Below are 25,320 nucleotides of genomic sequence, written 5' to 3'. Positions count from 1 at the left end.
TAATAGCAATGCTATGACCATCAGCAGCCCCAATAATAGTAATAGCTTGATCACAACTTCTGAAAATAGAAAACATCAGATGATTCCTCCAAAAGATCCAAATTCTTCCACCTTCAACAAACTCATAATTCACAGCAAAATTCCAGTCATCAGACAAGGCAACAATGAATCTGTCAGAATTATCACTTTTAATTCGAGTTTCCATCAGACATATGACATCAGCACCACAAGAGATAAGTCTCCTAAAAACCTTCAACTGTTTAACGGGATTGTTGATCCCCTAACATTCCAGAAGGAGACAAGCATCATAAAGAGGGGAGAGGGGCAACACTACTGCCTGTGCTCAAACCAACGACATTACCTCTAGCTTTATCGAGATGATCCCTCTTTTTAGATTTCATTTCGTTGAGAAGCATAGCCACACCCATGGAAGCCACACAAGCTTTCCTCAGACCATCAGCCACAGTCTCCAATTTACTAGAGGAACCAACAACATCTTTTTTCCTACCCTTTGGTTTCTTCTTCAAAGAGTCTTGAAGAGATGGGAAATCCCCATGAACAGCTACCTGAGGACAAGCAGTAGTTATTTCAAATTCTTTATATATATATATATGGATAAACATAATGTAATATCTATTTAAAAACTCTCAATTCTTTGAAAATAAATCTCGCATACATTTGCATATGTAGTGTTCAAACCCAAAATCTTAAGAGATAATAACAAATATCTTAATTATTGATATCATTTAATTTGTGCATTAAATTCTTTATAAATATGATATATAATGATAAAATCGATAAAACAAATCAAATTGACAGATGATTAATACTAAATGATGGTTATGCATATGCTCATTTAACATTAAATTTATATGTGTATTGGAATTATTTCATAATTGAATTAAATGCTGATTTTTTTTAGTTTCGTTGAAAACGAGAGGATGAGTTTATGTGTGGTGGTGGAAACGTGGAATGTCCACACACATTGAATATGGAGAACGACACCCGTGAGAAAATGCGGATACATATTTATGGCTCTCCATCATACATCTACATATCTATATCTACGCATGCATATTTAATATTTCTCCTCTCTGAATATAAAAATATATTTTTTTAGAATTTTGTTTCTAATAAATATTAAACTCATAATCTAAGATCAAAAAAATATCAATTAATTTTTTTAACTATATACTCTTAAGAATTGTTGACGTCTATTTATAAAACTTGAATCAACAATTTTAGGTAATTGGCATCAAATTTTCTATTATTTGGATATAATAAAGTCTCGATAAATATAAATATTGCTAGTTTGCTACGTAGCTTTTAATACACCTATTATTAGCGTCTTCTTTCCAAAATATTGGTACTGTAACTAATTTCAATTCGTAGTTTACTGTATATAATATATCTTTGACTTTATATGTAATATATATATGTTATGAAGCTTATACCAAATTTATCACTCTCTTCAATCTCCCACCCACCTCCGCCTTTTTCTCAGGAAAGAAGACAAGTAGCTGGAGAAACAATAGCAAATCAAAACTAGAGTGAAACAGCGATGGAAGGTATTTCGGCGACCATGTACAAGGGCTTGAAAGGGTACTGGAAGAGAAGAAGCTACGTGAAGCTGAATGGTTCAAGTGGAGCACGGCGAAGCAGGGTGGAGCTCGGCACCTCACGGCGGAAGAGGTTCTGGAGGATTAAGATGAAGGCAAAGCTGAGAATAAAGTCGCCCAAGAGGTTATTCGTTTGGCTACGCGATGCGTACGTGAAAATGATGATGGGGTTGGCTAACTCCAGGATGGTTAGCAGAGGGTGCGGAGGAGGCGTAGCGAATCAAGGGATCGCTGCCTTGGGGAAGCGTCCGATGAAAGAGTATGACGAGAAAATGATCGTTGAGATCTACAAATCCTTGGTGATGCGTCAAGGTCAGTTAGTGGCTCGGGAACCAGGGAAGCTTTGCTCTGCAATCCTGTGTCAACGGTAACAGAATACGAAAAGGGTTTACTTTTTTGGTACCACAAAACCGTCGATGAACATTGGAGAAAGGAGGGAAACGAATTATTTATGCTTGTTGTAAGCATATTTGTTAAAAAATTTATGCATGTTAGACTGCTATTTTTCTCCACAATAAATTTCTTGGTTAGGATGCATTGAAGCGGCCTTCAAATCTGATAATAACTTGTACATGTATTCTCTTATCGACTTAGTTTTCTTTCATTTATGTATATTTCTATTCAAGATCCATAGTATGAGAACAACAATATTCTATTAGGCAGCCATGAAGACCAAACAATAACAGGATTAATTCTTGGGCAGCAATTAATTTTGGTCAAATAACATTTTTTATTTTTTATACAAATAAATTAATTTTTACCTTTATATTAAATTAAACCAAAAGATAGTAATATATTGGTTAGGGTTATATAAACTAATTTGTTATTTTAATCAGTATTGATGTTACTTATATCATTTTTATCAGCTAATTTTAAATTTTAAAATAGTACATGTCTTCTACATATTTAAACCTTAATTTTATTATACATGTAAACTACTTATATCTTCAAAACCTTTAAATTATAAGATATTATAAATTTAAATTCATGATCTCTTAGATATAACAATAATATCGATGCCAATCAAGCTAAAATTTAATTAACTAAAATACTTGTTAGTAGTTAATGCTCCATTTGTTAAATACAAACAATTCACATATTAATATAAATAATACTTGACAGATGAAATTTGGAAGTTAAAAGTATGCGGTATGGTTTAAAATAAGAAATTTTGGGTCCATTTGGTTCTAAAAAGTATTTTTCTACTTTTATTTTTTTTTCAGAAAATAGTTTTCATTTTCAATTTTTTTTAAATTAGAAAATATGTTTAATTAATATAAATGAAAACTTAAATCCAATGATAAAATAGTAAAAATATATTTGGTATATAATTTCTAAAAATATATATGAATACATTGTTATTAAAAAATAAATTAAACCATAATTATTAAAAAAAATTCATTACATTAATTTAACATGTGAGTTATGCAAATATAAAACAATAAAATTGATAAGAAATATCATAACACAAAATAAATTTTAGTTTATAATAAGAATATAATGTTATTGTATTTTGTATGTCAATTAAATTTTAAAAGTACACAAATATTTTCATACGCAAGAGCACACAAAAGTATCATTAAAATAAAAATTATGTTTAATGGTAATTGAGGCCTCGAACTTTTGGGAAAAATAATTAATGTAGCCCCAAAATGTTTTTTACATTTTAAAAAATTAATCTAACCCTTTGAAAAACGAAATCAAATGTTGATTGTCACGATGCTTACATGACAGTTTATAAACTTATGTGACAATCTAAAATAAAGATGTGACAATTTACGGTATTGTTGTGGCAGTACACGATAGACGATGATATGGTAGATGGACTAAATTGATTTTTTAGCTAAGTTTGATGGCGCAATTGATTTTTTTAGAAAGTTTAAGGACTTAATTATTTTTAAAAAAAATATTTAAATTAAAAATATAAAATATAAATAATTATTAAGATATTCAATACATTAAATATAAAAAACACTACAAAATTAAATTATAAAAAAATTTAAATTTAAGGACTATATTGAGTGAAAAAAAAGTTCAGGTACCTATTAATTTTTTTATAAAAGTTTGAGAGTTTCAGATACCATTAAATCAAAAAAATTATTGTTAGAATAATTTGAACTCGTATAAGTTAAAGTAAAAAATCTAGATCTTATGTTTCCTTATATTTCAAAGTTCTAAAACAATTTTAACAAAAAAAATGAAAACATTTTTTTTATGTTTTCATATTTTCACTTATTTTTTTTAATTTTATAGAAATCATTTTCTAATTTTACAACCAAACATATTTTTCTAACGTTTTATATTTTCTAAAAAATAAAATAAAAATAATCTAAATTTTCTAAAACCAAACCAATCTTTTTATTTTTTATTAACTACTCATGTGTCACAGTTGGGCTTAGAATAAAATGAGGAAGCTTAATTCCGTTGTTAGGTGGGACTTGCAAGCCTGATTGAATGGGCGATCCTCGGTGGCTAGCAAAATGCAAAACACATGGTATATGGTAGTTTCGTTTAAGGGTGTTTAATGAGTTGAATAGTTGTGAGTAGCTCGAATTTGACTCGGTAAAAGCTCTACTCAGATTGATTCGACAGAAGCTCAAACTCGGCTCGAGACCTTAACGAGCAGAGTCGAGCAAAGTCCAACTCGACTCGATAAGCTCGCGAGCAACTTATTAATTTTTTATAATTTTTTAAAAATTATTTTAAAAAATTAATTCATTCAAAAACTATTAATTTACTAATAGATAATAAAAACATGATAAATGACTAATCTATTAATTTATAGTATTAGTAGATTTTACCTATAATAAAAAATAAAATAAAAATTCCAGTGAGTTTATCGAGCAACGAGCTGAGCAATGGGCTTAAAGAGCAAAGAGTTTAACAAATGAGTTGAGCAACAAGTTTTTTTAACGAGCACGAGTCGAGTAAAATTTTAACGAGCACGAGTCGAGCACTGCCCAACTTGTGATCGACTTACTCGATAACCACCCTAGTTTCGTCCCTTCAATCTCTACTAAGATATTGAGATCGTAATGCAACATGTGTTTTGAGTTCAAAGGCTCTTTTAATCCACTATTATTGTGCTGTCACCACTACATTGCCTCGCTTTTACAATCTATTCTCAAGTCGTGTATTTACTCTTTGGATCGCAACACTTTTATTAGTCTATGGGTATTTTTTTTTTTACTTTTAAAATTTTTAATTTATAATATTGACATAAATTAGGGTTATTAAATTTATTAGGTCATATTATTATTAGTTATTGTGTTATTATTGAATTGTATATTTAATTCTTGTTCTTCAATTTGATTATTCTAAGTTCATGTAATTAAGATATATTATTCTTATTAGAGTTGCAAAGACAATTTTTTGAAGGGGTTGAAACTTATTTACAAATTCTTGGAAAGTCAAAATATATTTTTATAATGGCACTAGTTTATGATTTTATAGTTTTTGAGGGGTTAAATTGAAGTTTTATATTACTTGGGGATAAAAACACAATTTCATTGTCACCTTAAGTACAAAATTGTAATTTTAAAGGGGCTTGAATCACAAATTTTCCATTTAAGAGGGCCAAGACTGGGGTGTAAAAAAACCGATTTAAAAATTTGAATATCCAATATGTTTTATAGCTTTCGGATAATTTGAATTAGATATCAAAAAAAAAAAAAAATCAGATAATAAGTTTAGATACGAATTGATTTAAAACTTAAATTCGAATTATTCAAAAATCAGATGGAAATGGGCCTTAAAAAGATTCTATCCACTCAGCCAGCCAATCTGCCCCTAGCCTGAAATCTTCCACGGCCAGCGCCCCAACTTGAAATCCAAGCGCCTTAAATCTTGTTTGCAAATTGAATAATGACTCTGCTTACAATTCATTCAGATTTCAAAATCATTGAAATGAGTTTTATATTTTTATATTATTTTGTATTAATTATTGATTTTTTTTCAAATTTTCAATTATTTATTTTTCAAGTCTTAAAATAACGTATTATAAATTTATCTTGAAATATATAATAGACGTGTAAAATATATTGTATAAAGTCATAAAATAATACTTTTGAATCTAATTTCTTTTATAAAATTTTAAATTTATATTCAGAACCAGATATTCAGATATCCTAAATTTTGAATATTCAATTTTTTAAATCGAATACGAATCATAATTTTAATGATCCAAATTTTTTAATATTCAAAATTTTAAATTGAATAATATTTGACATCTAAAAATGCATACCCTAATCAATACCACTGCCATCGCCCCTTAGTTTGTAAGAGAATTTTATCATATCATTAATTTATTCATTAGGATAAATTACACTAAATGTCACTCAATTATTAGTATGATTATAAATTGGTTATAAAGTTTGAAAAGTACAAATAAACCACTCATTTAAATGATTGTTACAAACGTATCATCTTACTATTAAAATGAAATATATATTAATTTTTTAAATTATAATTAGATAATTTTTTATCAATTATAACAATCAGATCGTTCTATTTATCAATTGTCACAATCAAATCACTTAATTTATCAATTATAATAATCATATCACTCAATTACAACTAAATTTTATATTCGTTATATACCGAATGATGGAGTAATTTGTTTGTAATAATCTATTATTGTGTGACTTATTTATAATTTTTTAAATTTAATAATCCGTTTAGACTTTTTAATATCACTTATCATGATAATTATTCCCAAATCGTGATAATATAATTAAATTGTGGCACGCAAACAGGACTAGATCAGTCAACCAATATGGTGCACTTTACCATTGCAACAAGTTTTTTCTTGTATTTATTAAAATGTTATCATTTCAAATATCGTAACAAAAATAATATTTTCATAGATAATATTAATATTATGGTAAATATATTTAATTTTGAAGAAAAAATAAAAAAAATGTAATATATGTTATAATTTTTATATCATTTACAAAATTATTTTTTTAATGAAGATGTATCAAATAATATTTTTTCTTTAATAATTAAAATATTTATTTATTATTATTTAAATAGCCCGTGTAATGTATCATTATAAACTATAATGCTTTTATATAAATCTAATGTGATGAGTACATTTTAGCATGCGTATATTTATTAGTTTATATAATTATATATTGTAATTTGCTTGATTTGATTGCTTTTGAATTCTTTAGCCTATATTCAGTCTAAGCTACCGTTCAAAAGTATATTTCCACCAAGTTGGCAAGCAGTTTCGAGTCAAATCCAACACCAAAACTAGATATCTTAACGTTAACTATATATGCATATAACTCAGGTCAATTATGAAATTCAAATCATAATATTTTATATTTAGCCTAACTGCTGCCGCTTAAAATTCTGTCTCCAATAATTTGGTTAGCAATTTCTAGTCCGTTCAACACATAATATTGCTACATGCATTGCTATATAGAGAATATCTCTAGTTTTTTCATTTCTATACACTCAACAAAATGATATCGTTTAAAACTAGAACATCTCGAGTTCGGATCCTTGAATATATAAAAAAAATTCATTGGGAGACTCACTTACTACAGCCACGATTCAGATCATTCTAGATTAGTCAAGACGAGACTTTGAAAATCGAAAAGACAACCAAAAAAATAATTATATTTTTATAAACATATTACACTGCCTAAATACATGTTAGATGTATAATAAAATTATGGTATAATGTTAAACTTTATCATTAATGTTTATCTTAATAGTTATTTTAGTCTTTGTTTTTTTAAACATTTTAGTCTTATGTTATGACTCAAAATAATATTTTTTAATGAAAAAAGTTAATCAACTAACGATTATGTATATTGTTGATTAAGATGATTCACATGAATTGACTAGTTGATGTGTTATTTTTATGTGTATGATATGTTAAAATTTATTTATAAATTATTATTGTTTTATTAAATTGTTCAACAAATCAAACTATGACACGTAAAAAAATCACACCATCGCATTTAGAAATATCATATAAGTTCACGTGGACTGTCATAATTAGCAATACGTGTTCGTCGTCATTCAACTAAAATTTTCAATAATAAAAGTTATTCCGATCTAAAATGAAATTTTAAAAGATAATTTTTTTTGAAAATGCATTAATCAAAATAATTATTCAAACATACGTTAATAACAAACTTTAACCTTAAATTATTGATTTTGACCTTTTCACCATGTGAATTCAAATCCCAAGTTACACTTTCGTAGACTTGACAGTGATTATCATGGTTTTCAGAATCGGATCGGTAAGCGAACCGGTTATGTTATCGGTTCACTGATTTAACCGATTAAATCGGTCCGATCGGTCGGAAGAATCGGACGACATCATAATTATTTAAAAAATTAAATAAAAATACCAATAATATTTAAATAATAATAATTTTTTATATCAAAAGTCATATTCAAAGCATGTCATAACATATATAAGTTAAAGACTATAAAATCAAGTGAAACAAAATGATTCAAATTAACTACAACATAATATTTAAGGTAAAACATATTAAATAATAAATATAATTATATAACTACAATTAAAAAATAAATTTGGGGCTAAAAAATCATAATAAAATGATATTGTTTGGTTTAATTTTTTTTAAAACAATCTCACATGACTAAGAAACATAGAATAGCATCTCAAAAGTCTAAAGAGTAAAAATATGAGAACAAAACAATCCCACATGGCTAAGAAACATAGAAGAGCATCCTAATTAACTTCTATAAATAATAGAGGTAATTTGGCATTCAAAATCATGGAGTATTTTTTGTGAGCATTGAGTTAATTATTCTTTTACTTTAATCAAGTTCGAATTTTAGGCTTCAATTGAGCTTCTAATTTTTTTTGAGTTCAAGCCTTTTCGAGTTCAAGTTTCAATATTATATTTTGAGTTTGGGTTTCAATATTATATTTTGAGTTCGAGTTGAACTTGATAATTTTTAGCTCGTGAGTTTGAGTCGAGTTGAGCTTACTTTTAAAGTTTTCAAGTTCGAGTCGAGCTCAGCAATACTCGAGTTCGATTTGGCTCGTTTAACAAACGACGTCGTTTGGTTTAATTTAAACAAAAAATTGACGATTTTTTTCCGGTTTTCAGCCGGTCCGGTTCGAAGGGTTCAGCGGTTTCGGCCGGTTTACTAGTAGCGGTTCAACCGGTGTAGATTGAACCGGACTAGGCAACGGTTCCCGATTGAATCGGACTATATAGCGATTCCCGATTGAAGCGGCCGATCCGGTCCTATTTTCAAAACACCGGTGATTATTGTAATAAATTTTCAGCACTATAGAACTGCATGCAGGCGATTCTGACTCCAGCGTCGATGTCGAACCCTAAATTTATTGAGCTTTCATTGAGTTGACCATTAACATTCTATAATGGGATAAGTTCAAAAACCTCCGTGCCTGCCCAAAGTGACAAATACATTTTCTTTTAGGCTAGCAATAGCAAGGGTCCCCCGTTTTTTCTTTTATTGTTTCTTTTGTTGCAGGCGTTTCTCATTACTCACTATTAATGGAATTGATTGTGCAATAATTTTCGGCGCTGCCTCGTAAAATAAGGTTGTATATATATAGTTGAATTGTTTTATATATGTTCAGAACCTTTATTAATAATTAATAATATATATATATATATAATTACTTGAGTTTAAATCATTTATAATGAATAAAATAAGAATATTAAATAAGATAAAATGTAAAAGAAATTGTTACTTATTGGTATTACGGTGTGTATTATTTAGTAACAAAAAATGACTGCTCCCTTGAATCCAACATGTTACATAGTTTGTGGGTAACGGTATTGATTTCGTTACTAAAGAAATAACTTGGTGAATCACAAGAAAATTTTGTATGGGGTGACAATGAAGCCGACCAATGCTATAATTGTCATAAAAACCTTCGCACGGTATTAAACTTATTGTTTCCAAGTGAAATAGTGAATGACGCTCTACGTTGTTATCAACCATACAGCTCAATCTCGAGTAAGGAAATAATATCTTATACTATGTAGTAAATTGTTGGACTTCGATTTACTATAATTTTAAAATTTGTGATGGATCCAATATCTTAGCTCCATTTTAGTTTTTCCTTTTTTAGGATTTTTGGGACAGAGGGGACCCCAGTTGTTTGTCCATCTCTGTCACATTATAAAATGTCTATATTTAATCTTTGATTTGACCAATCACGAAGTGACTTTACAGTCCTACCCGAATACTGGAATCCATATGTTAGAAACCCGAATACCCGATATCTGCATCTGCATGTAATAATTATTTTCTCTGATGGACTACAGGCTGGATAAAGCAGAGACTGTGTGAAGATGTACGGGTTGCCGACGAGCTCGCCGAGGAACACGCTTTATAAAGCAATGTAATGTCATGCTAAATTGCGCTGGCTGCCACCAGAAGCACAGCTGAAGCGGGCAGTGCCGTATCCGGTACCTCCTCCAAGTATAGGGGGTGATTATTCGATCGATGAGTATATTCGTTTTAAATTAAAAATTTTGAAGTTAATTGAGTTGATTAGTTTATATTTTATAATTTAAATTTTTATTTGAGTTTTTTAATCGAGTCAAATTTATAAAATTTGAATTAAATTTGAGTTGAGTTGTTAAATTTTATATTTATATTTTATTATAAATATTTATTATGTCATGATACTAATTAATTTTAATTTAAACAAAATTTTATAATTATATACAATATACATGTGTATATTTATTCTTATGTAATTTATTATATAAAATTGAAGGAATTAATTCAAATTTATAATGTAATTCACTAATTATCAGAAATTTTAAATTATCCAAATCTTACTTTATAATTCAAAATTTTTAATTCAAGTTATAAGTCCAGATTTTTAGCATCAAATACAGTAAAAAAACTTAATTTTTCTCAAATAAATTTGCGTTTTGCTAACCCGTCACCCCTATCCAAAGCCACCGGTGTATCCTCAACGTGAACTTATTGTGTATGCTGAAGTAAACGTGGCAAAAATCTATTGGTTGTATTCGAATTATGGGGGTTGGGCCTTTCTTTTGTGTTATTTTTTTCTGACGGGAGGAGTCAGAGTTCAGTAGATTTTGTTTCTTTTAATTATTATCTTACATGTCAGATGTGCGACAGAAGGACAAAGAATAGTTAATGTTACGGGTTTGTCAATAAAAATGTCCTAAAATTATTTAATGTGCACTAATAAAATATTAAATCAAATTATAAAAGTTATTGCCATTTCCATTTGAGGATTTTTTTAGTTTTACTTGACATAAAATATTTTTTGTAAGTGATTTCGAGGTAAAATTATAAAATAAACAATGGTACATGTGCCGTGCAATAATTATGATCGCGGCTAGTTAACGATGGGAAAGATTTTGTCGCATGCTATGCCTGGTTTCAAGGGTTTTTAAATCACATGTTGGTACAAGTACAACAACTGCATACGGCATAATAAATTAAATATGAATAAAAGTATAAATAAGATAATTTTCATTTACATTTTTACCAGGAAATGAACAAAGATTTTATTAATAGTAAATAAAAGAGTAAAGTATATAAATGGTCATCCTATTATAAAATATTATTTTATTGAGTCATTCAATTATTAAAAATTATAGTCTTTGGATTTATAGTATTGATTTGTTAAATTTTATAGCTATTAAAAGTTATAAAATAATTATTGACTATTTATATTTTTTTAAACTTATTATTTTCTGTTAAAAATTTGACGGTCATTTGAACTAGATGTTAACTGATGACTTAGATGTGATAAAATCATATTTTAATGATGTCTACCGATACCGTCGTTGCTTTCAAGCATTGGCTAGACAACAAAATATTTCAAGCAATGACTCTATGACATAATGTAAATAAAGAATCGATCCAACAAATACATCTCAAACGATTTTGAAAGTATATTTTATCATATCCTATTTAGCAAGTTAACGTTCAACTCAGACAACATTCATTTTTTAATGAAAAATGATGAGTTTGAAACATACGAATAGCATAATGATTTATTTATAACTTTTCATAGTCGGTGGATTCAATAAGATAACGTTTTATAGTCGGAAGATAATTTTATAACTTTCAATAAGAGGAAGACCCAACAAAACAACACATATAGTCGATAGGTACTTGTGTACTTCACTCTAAATAAAAAGAAATTTAGTATTCTAATCTGACCCAAAATAAAGTTTAGTACCTTCGATATCACTAGCATCTATCACATATGGGATATTTTAATTTGCTAAACGTGATTATATATTTAACATACATTATATGAGTAGTTAAAAAATGATATTATTAAATTTATTATGTGGTTTTATAATGATCTCACAACTTTAGGATAATGATAATTATTTGTATATTGAAAATATAAAATAGATATGATTATCAGATAATATATTTTATTATGACGGATTTGATTGTACAAAGATATAATATTCTGAAAGTTTTGAAAAACTTAGAGATATTATATACATAATACTCCGAAGATCTTGACCCTCCATAGAAAAAGAAGTAACAAGATGAGTATTACCTGCCCAAGAGATATAGAGGAAATAACAAACAATATACATGTAAAAACAAAAGAATTGAATCAACTAACTTGAATCTCGTTATTGTAACCGAACCACCCATTCCCACGAAGTTCCAATACCTGTTATACCACTCTTCGCGGGAGACCTTTTATCCCAAAACAAGCAATCTCTACGCCTTTTCTCCCAAAGCAAGAAACAGGGCCCATGACCTGTTATACCATGAATGTGGACATTAATATACCCAATTTTTGGTTATAATTTGTAAGAGCTATTGGTGTGAATTCAGTAATCAATGCAGAGTTGTCGGGGGTGTTCTCATCAGGGACAGTGATAAAACTTTTTCATTAAATGAGAGAATTTTTAAAATTTAAAAAATGAACAAACTTTTATTTAAAAACAAAAAAAAGTTTATTAATTAAAGTTTATATACATATAAAAATTTAAAATTTTCCCTAAACAAATGACCATCCACCTTCATGAATCCATCTCTGTTTTTGATGGACTTAACACGATGTGGTCGCTGGATGCTAGATAGGTCCCGTTGCAACTGTATAGCTCGACGGCTGTCAAGCTCAACATGTGTGATTAAATTTAAATTTTATATATGTGACGATTTAATTATTTTTATTTAAGTGGAGAATCATAGCCTATGACCATCAAAATTAAGATTGAAATTTTTGTTTAAAAGTTTGATAATTTAATTTTAAGAAAGAATGAAGAAAGTTGAGAAGAAGGACTAAGTTTTATGAAGGGTACTATTTTTAGAAGGACTATTAAGTTGTTCTTATATTTAGTGTCCTTCGAATTACATGCACAATTAAATTAACGAATAATCAATAATAGAATATATATATATATATATTAATCGATAAGAGATATTATGAGATTTGACGTGTTAATTTATTATCGTATAATTTATTTGATTTGCAAATTTAACAAGATATGATAGATTATCTTATATGAATAGAAACTATATTGGGGGATTATAGCTCTAGAGTTAAGGATCAGAGAGTATTGAGTGTCATATAATCTTGATGTTGAATCTGGCATTAGTTGATCATTATAATAACATAAATAAATTGTATTATAAAAAAATGTTGTGAATTTATCAATATTTGTTGGGTGAGTTTAAAATGATTGAATTAAATATTTTAAAAATATTAAAATTTAAGTAATATATATATAATTAAAATAATATTTTTATATTTAAATATCTAATTTATTTTAATTTTAAAACATAACAAAAAATTATATAACTATGAAATATAAAAATAAAAGTGTGGTGGGCTCGTATGGTAGCAAGATATATTTGGCTCAACTTTGCAAAAATAAAATAAAGATTAATTGTAAAACAAAAATACATAGGGGACGAGTGACGTGTAAAATTGTCCAAGTGTACAAAATGCACGTGGAGGATTCGGGACACAATTGTCATTCTAGTTGAAGAGGAGGTTTCCTTGTACGAATCATCGGCGGTTTATATTACTCAATATAAAAACATTTATCTTCTTAACAAATTAGGAAATGCTGTTATTAATATATATCGTCAAAATTAATAGCATTATGTTTGGCCGTCGATTTCTATGGTAACACGAAAACGCAAAGCTAAGGGGAAATAAAAAGATATCTACATTCATCTGCTTCTTATCTCTCTATTGTGCTTCCCGTCAGCTTCTCTCATCGAGGAAGACGGGAAAAAGTGCAGAGACTGAGAGGGTTCAGAAGGTGGCGCACGGTAGCACCGGGCCTTCTTATTCTACGCTCTGGTTTGTTTTCCCACCGATTTTTTTCTTTGGTTAACGAAGGTCTCACGACAATTTCCATTTTGACACAGAGCCCAAGAAAAGCTTATTCATATATAGATTTTTTTTTCGTTCTGCTGTTGGTGAACCCTGGCGGAACTGAAAGGAACCAATCGTGCTTTCGATTCTCACTCTCTATAATATTGGTAGATTGGTGAGGCTTCGAATCTGAAAAAAAGGGTAGCGGAGGAGAGGGATTTATTGTATTAAGATGCTTTGGGTAATACGATTCTCTGGGTTCTTTTCAGCTGCAATGGTGATGATTGTTTTGTCTCCTTCACTCCAGTCGTTTCCTCCAGCAGAAGCCATTAGATCCTCTCGCCTCAATAGTTACCTCCGGTTACCGTCATTTCAGGTCTCCTCGTCACCAGGCTCACTGGACGATCGGTTCACATTCCGGAAGGCCTCCGAATTTCGCAATGCCGACGAATGTGGCTTCGTCGACCCCCAAACCACTGGCGTCTGTGATCCTTCTTTGGTACACGTGGCTATAACCCTCGATATTCAGTACCTCCGTGGGTCAATCGCCGCCGTTCACTCTATTCTCCAGCATTCATTGTGTCCGGAGAATATTTTCTTCCATTTCCTCGTCTCGGAGGCCGATTTGGAAACCCTAGTTCGATCCACTTTCCCTCAATTGAAGTTCAAGGTTTATTATTTCGATCCCGAGATTGTACGGAACTTGATATCGTCTTCGGTTAGGCAAGCGCTTGAACAGCCGTTAAATTACGCTAGGAATTACTTGGCGGATCTGCTAGAGCCGTGCGTGCGGAGAGTGATTTATTTGGATTCTGATCTCGTCGTCGTTGACGATATCTCTAAGCTGTGGAGCACCAATCTGGGTTCACGAACAATCGGAGCACCGGAATACTGCCATGCCAACTTCACAAAATATTTTACAAACAATTTCTGGTCGGACGATCGGTTTTCAGGGACTTTTAGGGGAAGGAAACCATGCTATTTTAACACTGGAGTGATGGTGATAGATCTGGGGAAATGGAGACGTGTCGGGTTCACTAAGCGGATCGAAAGGTGGATGGAGATCCAGAAAAGTGACCGGATCTACGAGCTGGGTTCGTTGCCGCCGTTCTTGCTGGTTTTTGCTGGCCGAGTGGCACCGATTGGGCATAGATGGAACCAGCACGGTTTGGGTGGTGACAATGTGAGGGGAAGTTGTCGAGACTTGCATTCGGGTCCCGTTAGCCTCTTGCATTGGTCCGGTAGCGGTAAGCCATGGCTTAGGCTTGATTCCAGAAAGCCGTGTCCCCACGACGCATTATGGGCTCCCTATGACTTGTACGGCCACCCCCATTGAAATCCCAGCTGAGTTTTAGTGGCCGGTAAATTCCCACTTTTCAATTTGTCATTTTCATCTACAAAATTTATGTGTCTTCTTCACTGTGATATGATTGATGACCTTTATTGTTAACTCATTTATCAATTTTGTATTCTATTTTTCCTGCCTCCGAATTTTATTAAAACCAAAAGGCAAAAAGTGAGAGTAGATTTGAGTTGTGCGTTAGATTTGGCGATGTAGTTTTAGAGTTTGGGTTGCTATCTACGTTCAAACAAATCAAAGTTTATTCTTCCCGTGAAGCATGCCTTTAACACGGACTCTACACTGCTCCATTCTAGCATCTTTGTTTCCTTTGTGTGTTCATTTACATTGGCTGGAGATGAAAATGTGATTGAAAGAGACGAAAATTGAGAAATATGTTGTTATAGGTGGAGTTGCAATGATGAAGAAAATGGGAAAAAGGACATTTGATTTTTATTTTATCTGCTGTTGATTGTTGATTTTCCAATGGTGAAGTAATTATAGGCATTGGGAATGATCTATTGGATAAGCCTGTTGCTTGCTTGTAGATTTTTCATGTTGGTGGCAGCGGCGGGAGGCTTGTGAGCTACCGACCTGCCCTTGCCCTGCCCACACTGTTCCTTTGTGCACTTAGGTGGCAATCACATATTCCACCTTTAACCTCGGATTCTTGTGTTTATTATTTCCTCTTGTTTTTAGTATACATTTTTATCCACCAAATAAATTATTATTATAATGAAGGGTTTGTTTAAAAGAAGCTCATTATCTTAACATGGTGGCATCACCCATATGTCACTGTTGCGAGGGAAAGGCCCTGCCTTAACACGTGCCCACCTGGTTTCGATCTTTGTAGAATCAACCCAGTTTTGTTTAGAACCCTATGAATTTGATCCTTTCGTCTTCAATCTAAATTTTGCAGCTTAACTGATTACGTGGCTTCATTGGGTTGTTTTTGCTTCTTACCTTGTCTTTGCTATATCTATAATTTAATTAATTAAAAGATTAGAATGTGATTGACTTGATTAATCAAAATCTGAGGTAGACACAGCAACAGATGCTGCTGGACCTACTCCGAAAGTGCCATCTGACTCTGACAGCATTTTGACCTCAATTATTCTAATCATTACCTAATCCCGTCGGTTTTAATCATTTGGTGAGGTTATGTGTTTCTGGAAGGAGAGGTGCCATGGCCTCCGGCCGGTGAAACCAATTACTTATATGCATTCCTGTAAGAAATAGACGTGGATGCGGATTAACTTTTTCTTTGTGGGTTATTCATTAGAACGTGTGTCGAGCTCAAGCCGGTCCCAGAAAGCCACCGGCATTGATTTGTCCCTGAGGTTAAATTTGCTCTCTAAGCTGCGTGAAAAATTGGGTTTTCACTAGAAAAAGAAAGATCCAACTTCATCTACATATATCGATTTTGTTGTGGGAAAGCATTACAGAAGATGCCGAGCACCTTAAGTAGTATATGGATGTATCTGCAGGGATGCGATACGAAACTATTTATTGACATTAGCTGGTCTGAGAAACCTCCCAACTTACTGTCTCTTATTCCATGTGCACATAAACTCATCAATTCTGTTTCCGAGTGTTGACAGCGATCTCCATTGCTGCCGGTGCCTGCTGTTACCAGCTCTAGCATTTAAAATCATATCAAGTTTAGCAAAGAGGACAAGATAATTTGGGTCTGATAAAAGGGTTCTATTCTCTCGCCATAATAGGGGACAAAAGCAGCGAGACATGTTTGGTTTCTGGTTCTAAAACCATCGATAAGTCCACTGTGGCATGTGAGGGGGAAAAGGCCACAAAAAAGGAATAAAAGCTGTTTGTAAAATGAGTGTCCATGACCCCGAGAATCTTTACAGCTAGAAATAGCTATAATGAGTTAGAGACGGGGACCATCAAGAATCATTGGTTCACCACCTTCCACTACTACAAACAATTACAAGCTTTTCTCCCTAATCTGGAATCAAAATGCTATTGTAGAATTAAACTTGAGATAATATAACATGTTTTCACTCTCCAAAGTGATTATTAGGACCACTTAGGGTTTTTTAATAGTTTAGAGTCATTATCATGTAGTATCTGTTCATAATTTTTTTATGCTATTGATACTGCACACATCCTACAAGCAACTGCTCGAACATAGATTCTTTAAGGAGAACGATACTCATTTTTACTATTAAGACCATTCAATGTGTTCAATTAAGACCACTTGAAAATTTATGCTAAAAAAATTAGCCGACTTTGATGGGTTTTCGGCCTCAGAAATGATTGAATCTCAATACTTCCATAGATGTCTAAACAATAGAAAGCTATGCCATGAGCTCCTCTCGTGTGGGGATACGCCTTGCATTATTAATTAAGTTTCGCAACGAGTCAATCTTCCATAAAATATTACTTGTTGCCTGTTTCATGTGGATTCAGACAAGCCATGGGAGTTGCTGAGCTCAGTGGAGCCATTGAAAATCATCGACAATGCAATAAAATAGAATATAAGACAGAGTAGATTCTCGTGGGCAAGCATACAATAGAGAGAAACGTTTTAGTAGGATAAACGAGAATAAGTGCCGATCGAGCTTTTTCATTAAACAACGTTGTGGGGCTTCACAAAAAAATTCTCTGGAGACTCAAAAGGTTCTCTCAATGGTGGGACTATGAATGGATTTTTATTTTTATTCATTGAATAAATGTGACAAGGATCGTACACAACACAACATTCTACAGAGCTTGAACAGCAACAACTCAAAACATTAAAGGGTGAGGAAGATGTCGAAAAGGAGCTTTCCCTTCAAAACGATTTGAAAAACTTGGAGGAAGCTGAAGCTTTGTTCTTCAGACAAAAAGCAAAAATTCAATGGTTGAAGGAGGGCGACAAATGCACCAGATTATTTAATTTTGCAGTGGCTTTTAAAAAAGAGAGACACTATTCGCACTCTCATTGATGAGAATCGTAACCGGCTTGAAACTTATGACCAAATGTCAGCAGAGCTGGTCAAATTCTATTCCAATCTGATAGGTACTGTTGATCCTGCAGTCAAAGAAATTTCCCCTAACCACCTGAAGGACTTAATCCAATATTCCGTGCCTGCCGACAAGGCTGAAGCTCTTGTGAAGGATATTACAAAAGAGGAAATCAAAGACGCTTTTTTCAACCAAGGAAATGAAAAAGCTCCTGGGCCCGATGGGTATTCTCCTCATTTTTTAAATCCATTTGGCCTATAATTGAAAGAGATGTTGTAGCAGCCATCTCTTATTTCTTCACTGATTCCTATCTTTTTCCTGCTTTCAATGCTACTCCTATCTTTTTCCTGCTTTCAATGCTACTATAATTGCATTGGTTCCTAAAATCACCAACCCAATTAAGGTAAAGGACTTTAGGCCAATTTCATGTTGCACTGTGGTTTACAAAGCTATCTCTAAGATCATTGTCAGACGTCTAACTACTCTCAAGCCTAACTTGGTTACACTCAACCAAACCGCTTTTATTAAAGGTTGAAGCATCATTGAAAACACCCTTCTTGCTCAAGAATTAGTTAGAGGCTACAACAGAAAGAACTTATCTCCCAGATGTTCTTTGAAAGTTGATCTCCACAAAGCCTTTGACTCTCTCAATTGGAACTTTATTTCTCTTATTTTGAAGGCAATTGAGCTTCCTCAGATTTTTGTCAACTGGATTATCACTTGCTTCTCAACAGCAAGCTTTTCAATTTCTTTCAACGGCAGTCTGTCTGGTTACTTCAAGGGAGCTAAAGGCTTAAGGCAAGGAGATCCCCTCTCTCATTAACTTTTTGTTCTCTCCATGAATGTTCTTTCTCGCCTCCTCAACACGGCTGCTTTAAGAGGAGTGTTTGGTTACCACCCGAAATGCAAAAGGATATGTCTGACACATCTATCCATTGCTGACGATCTTCTCATCTTTTGCAAAGGGAATGAGGAATCTGTTATTGGAGTCACTGCTGTTTTAGATTACTTATATGAAATTTCAGGCCTCAAACTTAATGCTTCTAAAAGTGAGTTTTTTTTGCTGCTGGTATGTCTACTGGAGTTATTGAGAACATTAAACATACTACTGGCTTCAACCTTGGTTCTCTGCCTATGAGATACTTAGGTATTCCTCTGCTCACTAGGAAAATCTCTGAAAAGGATTGTGTGGTCCTTATTGATAGCATAAAATCTAGACTGCACCATTGGTCCACGAAAATCCTTAGATATGCAGGAAGATTGGAGCTAATCAAGACTGTGCTGTGCAGTATCTCTAATTTCTGGTGTAGACAACTTTTCCTGTCAAGTTCCGTCTTAAAGAAAATAGAGCAACTCTGCTCTCGTTTTTTTCTGGAAAGGGTCTGACAAAGCTGCTTCCGGAGCCAGAGTAAGCTGGAAAATTTTCTATCTCTTGAAATCAGAAGAAGGCCTCGGGGTCAAGGATATAAAATCATGGAATAAGGCTTGCATGATCTCGCTTATTAAATACATTCTTGCTGGGGAGGGTTCCCTCTGGGTTGCTTGGCTTAATCACTATGTTTTTAAGCAGAATGATTTCTGGTCAGTGGGCATTAAATCCTCTGCTAGTTGGAGTCTCAAGAAACTCCTTAAACTCAGATCCGAGGCTCATCAAGTTCTTATTCCAGCTGCTAGTAAAGTCAGTATAATATGGGATTCACTTCGAGAGAAGAAGGCTAAAGTCCCCTGGCAGAAACTGCTATGGTTTCCCCTGCATATCCCCAAACATAGCCTGATTACTTGGATGGCTTTCCTTGATAAGCTCCTGACGAAATACCGGTTGCTGCGTATAGGACTCATCAACGAAAGCCATTGTGTTCTCTGCAATTCTGAGTTGGAAACTGGGGACCATCTTTTTTTCGATTGCCCTATTGTTGTTGTCATTTGGAGAGCAGTGTTTTCACTGCCTGGTTTACAATTCCCGATCTGTTCATGGGAGGTCTTCATGGCACGGGCCTGCTCAATGTGGAAAGGCAAATCTTTACTCACGGTGATCATGAAGTTAGCTCTCAATGCCGTCATTTACATGATTTGGGAAGAAAGAAACAAGAGGGTATTCCAAAGCCAAGCAAAGTCTACTGAAGCAATTATAAGAGCCATTAAAGAAACTGTTTGTCTGCAACTTAAGGGGGGAAATGTCAATAGAATTGATAGTGCTAATATTACTTTAAGCAATCTTTGGGGTATAGAAGATCATTGATTCTTTTGTAAGTATAGGTTTTGTTTTGGACCCATGATTGTACTTTTGTATTTGACTGTGTTCTTTGGATATATAATCTGACTTATCCAAAAAAAAAAAATCTTTGACCTAGAACCAAAGGATTGTAAATGTGACCACGGTCGGGATGGTGGATGAAATGGCCCTTTTGACATGACGAACAGGGCATTCATGGCTCTGCTTTTATCGAAACTTGGCTATTTCTAAAAATACATAATAAAACGTCATAGGCTATTTTGTATGAACTTCCGTTGTGTCAATCCCGTTCTCTCATTCTAAATTCGTTTGTAGACTATTTATTTATTTCACTGTTGTATCAAATGTTAATTTGATAATGCAAAACCCTTCTTCTCAGTCGTGTAAGGCAGTTAGTTACTCGGGGTAAATGGAGACTTTGAGTACATCAAATCAAAGAAGACCCATGTACATTATTGGGCCAGTATCCAAGAACGTAGGTAAGGAACTTTTATGTAATTCAAGTGAGTTCATAGCAAGTTTAAAAGTCATCTATAACTTTTATGTAATTCAAGTGAGTTCATAACAAGCTAACAATGCAGTTTGAAAACTTATCGTATATTAAGCGATGCCTCACTGCCCCAAAATTTTCCAAACCTAAAACCTTTTAACTTAATAATTTCATTGCGTAAGGTTAACCTGATTAATAAGACATATCTATATAGTTTAGGTAATAATCTACGATGGACCATTGAATATTTTATTCAAATCAATATATGTGAAAACTCCTAAAGCAAAAGACATCATACATGGACACTTGAGCCATTTAGTTTGTTGAAATGGACATTCTTCAGGCTCTTCCCTCATCTCCTCATAATATTCTTTTGGGTTGCCATGAATATAGTGGTTTGATCCTGATACAATAAGAGGCCTAGATGGTACTGCAGATGTTTGACTTGCCTTCGTGTTCCTGTTTGATATTCAAAGACTTTCCTTCCCCCTTCCAATGTGTTTGGGATGGAGATCCAAACTATTCTCATCATTCCCGCTAGCAGAGATTTTATATTTTGATTTCTGTGAGACCGCCTTTCCCATCTGATCGACACTTGTTCTAGGCGGTGCACAGAGCGAAATATCCCATTGGAATGAAGAGCAAAAGAAGATGATAATTTGGATAAGTCTTCTTGTAGTGGCAAATGGTTGATTAGGCACTTCAAGTTGGAGGAAGGAAGGGATGCAAAGTTGTTTTGAGACACTCATTGAACATAGGATCAATTTCTATATAATATTAAAACTTTAGTTTTCCTAAGATTGGGGGGAAGAATATTAAAAGCAGGGGTTAATACAAGACTTTGTATAAATTGAGATTTAATTTGTTTTTTGTTTGTTACCGTTGAATTATTTATTTTATATTGATGGAGCAGGCCTTGTTTTATCTGAACAAAATTAATTAAGTTACAGCATTTGAAAAAATTATAATTCCATTACATAACAATGAAACTTGGTCTCCTTTTATTTTTATTAATTTGAACAAGTAAAACCAACTCTCTAAAAAACTAAAGGAAATTAAAAAGAAGAAGCTAAAGAAAGACCAGTTCTCAACTCTTTTGCTTATGCCAGCCAAGTTGCAGTGAAGTAGAAAATGAAACATAGCCGGCTCTCCACAAACCATTCACCGTTTCCTTTTCTTAAACCCCATTTCTCATTTATTCAAACCAACCTCTCCACTTTCAAAAAAATTCTCTCAAAACCATATCAACCATGGCTGTGGTTCACGACCTCAATCCCGTCATCATCATCCCCTTTGTTTTGCTTTCTGTTTCTCTCTTCAACACTTCATTTTCTCAATCCCAAGCCCCTCCGCCGGATCCAGCCCCAGCCCCGGCCTCCGACTCATGCAACGGTGTATTCTTATCGTACACCTACAACTCAGGCCGTGCCATCCCTCCCACCGACCCAACCAACCAAGCGTACCGTTTCGAGTCCACTTTAAGAGTTGTAAACAACGGACGTCACGAGCTCAAGTCTTGGAGAGCGTTCGTGGGGTTCAATCACAGGGAACTTTTGGTCTCTGCTTCTAACGCTGTTTTGGCAGATGGGAATTCGCTCCCTGATGCGGTCGGGAACGGTGCCGTTTTCGCCGGGTTCCCCATGAGTGACCTTAAATCGGCAGTAGAGACCGCCGGGGATACGTCGCAAATGGAGGTTAGCGTCGGGTTGGTGGGTACACAGTTCGGTGTCGGCGCTCCGGATGTTCCCATGCCGCTTAATATTAGCCTTGTTAATGATGGGTATACTTGTGTTAATGCCACAAATCAAGGTCTGATCTCTCTCTCTCTCTTTCTGTTTTCTTTTTATGTATTTTTTTTATATAAACTTAATCTCTTGATTCTGAACACTAATTTGGCACACAGTCTATAATTCAATAGTAGAAATAGAGGAAAATTTGATGTTTTTTAATTAATAGTTGAAAATGATTATTTTGTAGCTTTACGTAATAGTTGAAAAGTCCATATTGCATGAATCCACTTCAACTTTGACCAGATAATACCAAATTTGCTCTTGAAATTCATATTTTTTTACGAGTATAGGATGAAAACGGGTCCGGCTGTGTCGACCGGAAATTTGAAGCCCTTCACTTGCATTCGACCCGACACAGGCTTAAGAAGGTCACACTCGACCCAAAATCTGACCCGATTTGTTTGACTAAAATCAGCATCCGCACTTGACCCGATATATATATATATATATATATATATATATATATATATATATTATTTTTATTATGTAAAATAAGGATCCAATTGAAAAAATAGAACAAAAAGGGACATTATAACAACTATATTTAAATATATAAAGAAAAATTATAATATTACGTTGGGTCAAATTTTTCTTCCTAAACTTGAAACTAACCCAACTCGACTCGAATTTAAATTTTCAAAATAAAAAACGGTGCCAACCGGGTTAGAACTGTCGAGTACGGATAAAATTGCCATCCCTAAACAAGTCCATTATTTGTAGTATGTGTCGAAATCAGAAAATTTAATGTGTACTCCATTGATATCTTTTGTTAATGTCCGATATGTAATTTGTTTTTGGAATTTAAAACTTGGATGTCTATCTGCAATTCTATTCATTGACGAGATGATTTTTTGGTTCTTCTTTTTTTCACTAGGGAACCGTGTGATGCACGTATGCTGCGTTATTCAAGATACAAACTCAAACAGAGGGGTAAATGAAGAATTCTTGCCCAGGCAAGATGGTGATCTTATAATAATGTATGATGTGATTAGGGCGTATGATGTTAATTACTGGGCACAGGTTTCGATCTCGAACCATGACCCTCTCAGTCGCCTGGATAATTGGCAATTGAGCTTTGATTGGATGAGGGAAGAATTCATTTACACTATGAGAGGAGCTTACCCTTATGTTGTTGATACAACGGACTGTGTTTTTGGCAGGCAGGGTCAGTACTATCAAGACATGGATTTTTCTCAGGTATTGAATTGTCAAAGAAGGCCTACCATTATCGACCTACCTCCGACGATGGCGAATGACTCCAATCTTGGACGAATCCCCTTCTGCTGTCGAAATGGGACGATTCTGCCTCCTTTGATGGATCCGAGCAAGTCTCGATCATCTTTCCAAATGCAAGTTTACAAAATGCCACCAGACTTAAATAGGACAGAGCTAGCTCCACCTCAGAATTGGAAGATCAATGGCACTATGAATCCGGATTATGAATGCGGGTCTCCGATGCGAGTTAGCCCGAGTCAATTCCCTGATCCTAGTGGTTTGCCTTCAGAAACAGCAGCAATTGCTAGTTGGCAAGTAGTCTGCAATATGACACAGTCCAGGCAGGCAGTTCCAAGATGTTGTGTTTCGTACTCGGCGTTTTTCAATGATTCTGCTATCCCATGCAATACATGTGCCTGTGGCTGCAACAGCAACCCAAGCCAAACCTGCAGTGCTTCAGAGCCGGCTCTACTTCTTCGACCCGATACTCTTCTTATACCTTTCGAGAACAGAACTGCTGAAGCTTTGGAGTGGGCTGATATAAAACGACGAACAGTTCCGAATCTCTTGCCGTGTGGAGATAACTGTGGAGTTAGCATAAACTGGCATGTATTATCCGATTTCAAAGATGGTTGGAGTGCAAGGATCACTTTATTTAACTGGGGTGAATCTAGATTTGAAGATTGGTTCGCGGCCGTTCAATTGGATAACGCCGTACCAGGCTTCGAAGAAGTCTACACCTTCAATGGAAGCGTGCTGCAAGGCTCCAACAACACAATATTCATGCAAGGCCGTCCAGGATTGAATTATCTTCTAGCGGAAACAGATGGTTCCAATCCAAGAAAGGATCCCCGTGTTCCCGGAACACAACAATCGGTTATCTCATTCAAGAAGAAGTCTACACCGGGTATTCAAGTGGCAACCCGGGATGGGTTTCCGACCAAAGTGTTGTTCAACGGAGAGGAATGTGCACTTCCCACTATACTTCCTAGCAAAGCTCCCATGATCAGTGCAGCAAGCAGCATTGTTGGCTTTCTAACACTTGCTCTGCTATTGCTAATGTAGTACTGATAAGCTTTTGGATTGCTTGCCTTTAATTGCTCCAAATTCCTTCTATAACTAATGTTTTTAAGTTGCACTACTCCATATGTTCAATTATTCATCCATTTGTTTGCAGTATAATGTATAATGAGAAGATAAGTATTATGCCAATTCGCAAGCAATATTCCATAATATTCCAAAAAAAAAAAAAATGAAATTGCAGCATTGAGAAGAAGTCATGATGTCCAGAGCTTCCAAAGTCGGTAAAAAGTTCGAATTCGAAAACTCAATCAATTCCTATGCT

General features: G+C 33.5%; 3 protein-coding genes across 3 annotated transcripts; all 3 read left to right on the top strand.

Annotated features, from left to right (window-relative positions):
- Positions 1–1,454: 1,454 nt before the first annotated feature.
- LOC120143700 lies at positions 1,455–2,124 on the top strand. Its single transcript, XM_039157953.1, has one exon. The coding sequence runs from the start codon at positions 1,562–1,564 to the stop codon at positions 1,988–1,990; it is 429 nt and encodes a 142-aa protein (XP_039013884.1). The 5' UTR covers positions 1,455–1,561; the 3' UTR covers positions 1,991–2,124.
- Positions 2,125–14,039: 11,915 nt separating this feature from the next.
- On the top strand, positions 14,040–15,715 carry LOC120143709 (probable galacturonosyltransferase-like 7). The gene is made up of 2 exons (XM_039157957.1): positions 14,040–15,302; positions 15,688–15,715. The coding sequence occupies exon 1, from the start codon at positions 14,174–14,176 to the stop codon at positions 15,275–15,277; it is 1,104 nt and encodes a 367-aa protein (XP_039013888.1). The 5' UTR covers positions 14,040–14,173; the 3' UTR covers positions 15,278–15,302; positions 15,688–15,715.
- A 6,432-nt stretch (positions 15,716–22,147) lies between these two features.
- On the top strand, positions 22,148–25,139 carry LOC120143753 (COBRA-like protein 7). Its single transcript, XM_039157987.1, has 2 exons — positions 22,148–22,779; positions 23,635–25,139. The coding sequence occupies exons 1-2, from the start codon at positions 22,221–22,223 to the stop codon at positions 25,038–25,040; spliced, it is 1,965 nt and encodes a 654-aa protein (XP_039013918.1). The 5' UTR covers positions 22,148–22,220; the 3' UTR covers positions 25,041–25,139.
- Positions 25,140–25,320: the final 181 nt, after the last annotated feature.

This window comes from Hibiscus syriacus, unplaced genomic scaffold (genome assembly GCF_006381635.1).
Source record: "Hibiscus syriacus cultivar Baekdansim isolate YM2019G1 unplaced genomic scaffold, ASM638163v2 tig00110863_pilon, whole genome shotgun sequence".
In the NCBI taxonomy this organism is placed as follows: domain Eukaryota; kingdom Viridiplantae; phylum Streptophyta; class Magnoliopsida; order Malvales; family Malvaceae; genus Hibiscus; species Hibiscus syriacus.
This window is presented reverse-complemented; position numbering and strand designations above follow the sequence as displayed.